The sequence below is a fragment of the Carlito syrichta genome, unplaced genomic scaffold (genome assembly GCF_000164805.1).
Source record: "Carlito syrichta isolate Samal-C Ts95f unplaced genomic scaffold, Tarsius_syrichta-2.0.1 Scaffold305827, whole genome shotgun sequence".
NCBI lineage: Eukaryota > Metazoa > Chordata > Mammalia > Primates > Tarsiidae > Carlito > Carlito syrichta.
The window spans coordinates 84,137-89,407 of NW_007249923.1; the positions used below are offsets into that span (position 1 = coordinate 84,137).

Consider the following 5,271-nt stretch of genomic DNA (forward strand, 5'->3'; position numbering starts at 1 on the left):
GTCGAGGCTGCGGTGGCCGGGAGCGGCCACTGCACTCCAGTCTGGGTGACAGTGAGACTCTAACTCAAAAAAAAAAGAAAAAGAACAAAGAAAAAACACCCCCAATCCCAGTACCTTCAAATGGTGTTTCCTTCTCATCCTCCCCAGATGCTCAGCCCTATTTCCTGAGTCCAGGCATTCCCAAGTCTCTCCTGGAGGAACAGGGATGGGGCACCAGGGTGGGATGGAGGAGCAGGGGTGCATTCTGTGCAGAGGGAGGCTGACTTTCACCTCTCCCTCCCAGGCAGAGGGGATGATCAGCGAAATCCGGACTGCTTTTGAGGAGGCCCTGGGACAGCTGGTTTGGATGGATGAGAAGACCCGCCAGGCAGCAAAGGAGAAAGTGAGCCTTGGCTAGGGTTGGGGCGCCATCTGCAGGTGAGGATGGAGGATACAATTTTGCTGGGAGCCTGAGGAGGAAAATCCTTACTTCACCTGGTCTCTTCAGGCAGATGCCATCTATGATATGATTGGTTTCCCTGACTTCATCCTGGAGCCCAAAGAGCTAGATGATGTGTATGATGGGGTGAGTACTTGTGCTCACCAGTACTGAACTTCAACCTGTGGGGGGCACTGCTCCTTGGGCTCAGTAACTGGGGCTCAAGAACTGGGAGGGAAGGAAGTGTCTGTTGGTTCCTTTCAGAGGCAGATACAGGCAACCACCATGGCTGGAGTTGACTCTACCAGGCTGCAGGCCACACCTCAGGGAAATATAGTGTTACCGAGCAGGGATTTGGAGTCAAGCCTGAGTCAGATCCTGTTTCTAGCCCTAACTAACTATAATCTTGGAGAAGACCACTCTGTGCCTCAGTTTCTTTCTTTCTTTTTTTTTTTTTTTTTTTGAGTTGGAATCTCGCTCTGTTGCCCAGTCTGGAATGCAGTGGCATGCGCATGGTCACTGCAGCCTACCTCGCAGGGTTGTTGTGAGAATAAAGAAGACAGAATGTAGAAAAATTCAGCATCTGTGACATAAGCGCTCTTTAAATGTTGTCAGTTATTATTTATCAGATTTTTTATTTTTGAGTCAGAGTCTCGCCCCATCGCCCAGGCTGGAGTGCAGTGGCATGCTCATGGCCACCCCAGCGTTGACCTGCTGAGCTCCGGTGATCCTTCCACCTCAACCTTCCAAGTAGCCAGAGCTACAGGCACACGCTACCACGCCCAGTTAATTTTTATTTTTATTTATTGTAGAGACGAGGTCTCGCCAAGTTGCCGGGGCTGGTCTTGAACCCGCAGGCTCAGGCAATCCACTCACCTCGGCCTCCCCAAGTGCTGGGATTACAGACTGAGCCACCGAGTCCAGCCTACCAGATGTTTTACTTCCATTTTACAGTTGAGGAAACTGAGGCTTGGAGAGGTACTAATTAGCAACTAAGCTGGGGCTATTATCTTCTCCAATGTATGCTCTTGCTTGCTTTCTACTTTCCATCGTTTCCATAGTATGAAGTCTCTGAAGAGTCTTTCTTCCAAAACATGTTGAATTTGTACAACTTCTCTGCTAAGGTGATGGCTGACCAGCTCCGCAAGCCTCCCAGCCGAGACCAGTGAGAATGGGGGAGAAGGCACAGACACTTGGGGCAGCATGCGAGGCTGGGGGAGGTTTCCTGGGACGGGGGAAAGGAGTGGCAAGACCGGCTCCAGACCAGAGGCACAAGGCCTTGCAGGAGAAGGGACAGCGCTGTGGGGTGGGACGTAGCGTCAGGAGAGTCAGGAGCCCCAGCCCCTCCTCTTTACCCCCCAGGTGGAGCATGACCCCCCAGACGGTGAACGCCTACTACCTTCCGACTAAGAATGAAATCGTCTTCCCTGCCGGCATCCTGCAGGCCCCCTTCTATGCCCGCCACCACCCCAAGTGTGTCTGAGGCAGAAGGCCTGGGTGCCGGGGCCTGGGCCTGTGGGTGAGCTGGGAGCAGGGCTGAGGTGGGATTCAGGACTCCCACCACATCCTCATGCAGCATTCCTCACCTGCCAGGGCCCTGAACTTTGGTGGCATCGGTGTGGTCATGGGCCATGAGTTGACACATGCCTTTGATGACCAAGGTAGGGGCCCATGGGGTTGTCTCCTCCAGCCTAGAATGCTTAGTAGCTCCTGCAAGGCCTTGGGATGTGGGGGCAGGCCCAGGGACCCTGAAGTCTTCTGTGGGCCCAGGCTGGGCAAGGTACTCCTAAGCCATGACCTCTGGCCTTGCTGGGTGCAACGGTGAGTTCTCCTCAGGGCGGGAGTATGACAAGGAGGGGAACCTGCGGCCCTGGTGGCAGAATGAGTCCCTGGCGGCCTTCCGGAACCATACAGCCTGCATGGAGGAGCAGTACAACCAATACCAGGTCAACGGGGAGAGGCTCAATGGCCGCCAGACGCTGGGGGAAAACATCGCCGACAACGGGGGGCTTAAGGCTGCCTACAATGTGAGTGGCCAGGTCAGCCCTCCAGTGGCCAAGACCTACCAGCTTGGGGTGGAGGAGCTCTGGGTGGAGGTGAACAGACTCAGATGAACGTGCCATCCGCTTTCCTGTCCCCAGGCTTACAAAGCGTGGCTGAGGAAGCATGGGGAGGAGCAGCAGCTGCCAGCCGTGGGGCTCACCAACCACCAGCTCTTCTTTGTGGGATTTGCCCAGGTACTGCTCTCCCGGAAGGCCTGAGGTCTGCCCCTCCTTCCTGCTCCCTCCTGAGTATGTCATTAGAAGTCTGGGGCATGCAGGAAAGGGGCTGAGAATGGGCTGAACTGGGGTGTGGACGGTGGGCTGGGAAGGGCTGTGCCCAGAGCCTTTCAGCTGGGGCCCACATGAGCAGCGTAAGGAGGCCTGAGGAGGGAAGACGCCTTGGTAGGACCCTGCAGATCTCAAGGGGCAGGGCTGGCCAGCTTGAGGGGCAAAGCATGGGAGCCGGCATTGATAGTTAACGATGTTCCTGTGAGGGGAGGTATGAGGGAGGACACTGAAGCTTGGGTACATAGAGTGGCTTGTCCAGGGCTTCCCAGGAATAAAGCATGTGGTGGAATGAGGACTTGGGCAGTCTCTTCTAGGCACTTTGCACAGCAGGCAGCCTCTGGGAGCTCTGCTTGCTTCTCTCGGCCATGTCCGTGCTGGGCAGTCCAGTGTCCAGGGCAGCTTTGGAAGGAATGTGGGAGCGAGAGTGTGTTCACTGCCCTTGATGCTGTGAGCAAAGGGGTTGGAGCCAAGATGCTGGCGGAGCCCTCTGCGGTATCCCGAAGGCCTCCTGAGCGGAGGGGCTGGAGCAGCGGGGGTTTGTGCACCTGGGATGGCTCTGCTGTAGCCAAGTCTATGGCCCAGCTCCACACTAGACACCATATGTCCCCATGTCTGTCCTGGCCCGCAGGTGTGGTGCTCGGTCCGCACACCAGAGAGCTCTCACGAGGGACTGGTGACCGACCCCCACAGCCCTGCCCGCTTCCGTGTGCTGGGCACTCTCTCCAACTCCCGAGACTTCCTGCTGCACTTCGGCTGCCCTGTTGGCTCCCCCATGAACCCAGGGCAGCTGTGTGAGGTGTGGTAGACCTGGGTCTGGGGTGAAATGGCCAGCTGTCACCAGGACCCTCTCTTGGCAAGGTGGTTTGCTCTCAGGTTGGGAGAAGGCAAATGCAAGCTGGGCTGGATCCAGCCCCTCCACACCACAGGTGACATGAATACCAGTCCCTCCTCAACCACCGCATTGTGCCTCTGCTTTGGGGGTGCCCCTGCCTCCAGCAGAGGCCCACCATTCACTGTGACATCCTTCTGTGTCACCCTGCCTGGAAGATGTCTGGGCAGGGGCGCCAGTTCCCACAGGAAGGAGTCTGCCTCTTCTGGCCCCAAGCTCACTCAGCTTGGTGGCCACAGGGCCTGCTGTGCCTGCCCCACTCTGACCACGCAGGCCTGGGTGGTGTACCTCCCAGGCTTCCCCCTGAGGCTCACTCAGTCCTCCCTTGGGAGTAGACTCAGCTCCCCTCAGCCCCACCCTTAGGGGCTGCTCGCCACCCTGTGTTCCTTTGTGCTGCTATTCCCACTCACTGCTGCCAACCCTCACTCACAGTTCCTAGTGGAAGCCTGAGGCCCTCTGAAAGCCTCCTGCTATTCCCTGTTTCCCTGGGCTGAGAGGGGAAGTGTATGTGTAGGGGGTGCTGGTTCCCATGTCTTATGGCAGAAGTCTTAGAGGGTGACTGATTCTCCCTGGACCAAGCAGAAAAGCAGATAGAACAGGGAGAGGAAAAGATAGAGTTTATTTTTACAGGGAAGAGGGTGGGGAGGGTGTGGTCTCGGCTCTATAGGACCCTGTGCCAATAAATAGACACGCATCTGTCAGCCTGTCTTTTCCTTCAGTCCTGTTTTCATTGATTCATTTACTCATCCCACCAGTATTTATTGATATATGTCAGGCAGTCTTCTAGACTCTCATTTTTTACTCACTCACCAGATACAGGGCACTGAGATTTGAAGCACTGAGAAAACAAAGAGAGGAACAGAATGAAGTTGAGTCTGGCTGTGCCGAATATCCCCTTCATGCACTCGTGGCTGTATACCCACTGCCAGCTGTCCTGCAGCTGGAAGGACTTGCCATGCCCCTCCTCTGGTGCATGTAGCTGGGCCTGACACCAAGTCTGGGTAACTACTAAGCCAGATTCAGCTTGGAACAGCAGTGGCCCTTATCCTGCGGTGGGGGGAAGCCCTGGCTGAGGTAGCACATCACTCCCTGGAGTGTGAAGCTGAAAAAACAAACCCTTCCTCAGCCTCAAAGGCTCAGATCCCCCAAGAGTCTGTCATTCCACCTATACACACTCACCGAGGCCTACCAAGTGCCAGGCACAGAGGCTGCATATGTGGCCTCTACCCCCCAGAGCCAGGGAAGGAAAAGAAACATGTACTGAATACCTCTTGTGTCCCAGGCACCTGTGCTAGGTGGCTCATGTCTTTATTCATTCATCCATTTATTAATTTATACATTCACAGGCTTATTTTTTAAAAATACATTGATTACCAACAATGTGTCAAGCACTGGTGATACAAAAATGAATAAGGTGGGAGTAGTGGTGCATGCCTGTAGTCCCAGTTACTCAGGAAGCCGAGGTGGGAAGGTCACTTGAGCCCAGGAAGTCAAGTTCAGCAACAAGGTGAAGCTCCATCTCTTAAAAAGATAAAGAGAAAGGAAATGCCGGGCTCGGTGGCTCAGCCTGTAATCCCGCACCTTTGGGAGGCTGAGGTGAGTGGATTGCCTGAACCTGTGGGTTCGAGACCCGC

General features: G+C 55.2%; 1 protein-coding gene and 1 long non-coding RNA gene across 4 annotated transcripts in view; one reads left to right on the top strand and one right to left on the bottom strand.

Moving 5' to 3' along the window:
* Window positions 1-4,355, top strand: part of ECE2 (endothelin converting enzyme 2) — a 41,206-nt gene extending 36,851 nt beyond the window's left edge. For all 3 annotated transcript variants that reach the window (XM_021714864.1, XM_021714865.1, XM_008062773.1), the window contains 8 exons: window positions 284-382; window positions 488-565; window positions 1,480-1,583; window positions 1,781-1,891; window positions 2,012-2,079; window positions 2,255-2,445; window positions 2,560-2,655; window positions 3,377-4,355. In XM_021714864.1, the coding sequence (XP_021570539.1) occupies window positions 284-382; window positions 488-565; window positions 1,480-1,583; window positions 1,781-1,891; window positions 2,012-2,079; window positions 2,255-2,445; window positions 2,560-2,655; window positions 3,377-3,553 (924 nt within the window). In that variant the 3' untranslated portion in view covers window positions 3,554-4,355. The remainder of the gene's footprint in view (window positions 1-283; window positions 383-487; window positions 566-1,479; window positions 1,584-1,780; window positions 1,892-2,011; window positions 2,080-2,254; window positions 2,446-2,559; window positions 2,656-3,376) is intronic.
* A 326-nt stretch (window positions 4,356-4,681) lies between these two features.
* The window catches only part of LOC103265071, a 7,641-nt gene continuing 7,051 nt past the window's right edge, over window positions 4,682-5,271 (bottom strand). Inside the window, exon 3 of the long non-coding RNA XR_504613.2 lies at window positions 4,682-5,158. This is a non-coding gene — a long non-coding RNA (uncharacterized LOC103265071). The remainder of the gene's footprint in view (window positions 5,159-5,271) is intronic.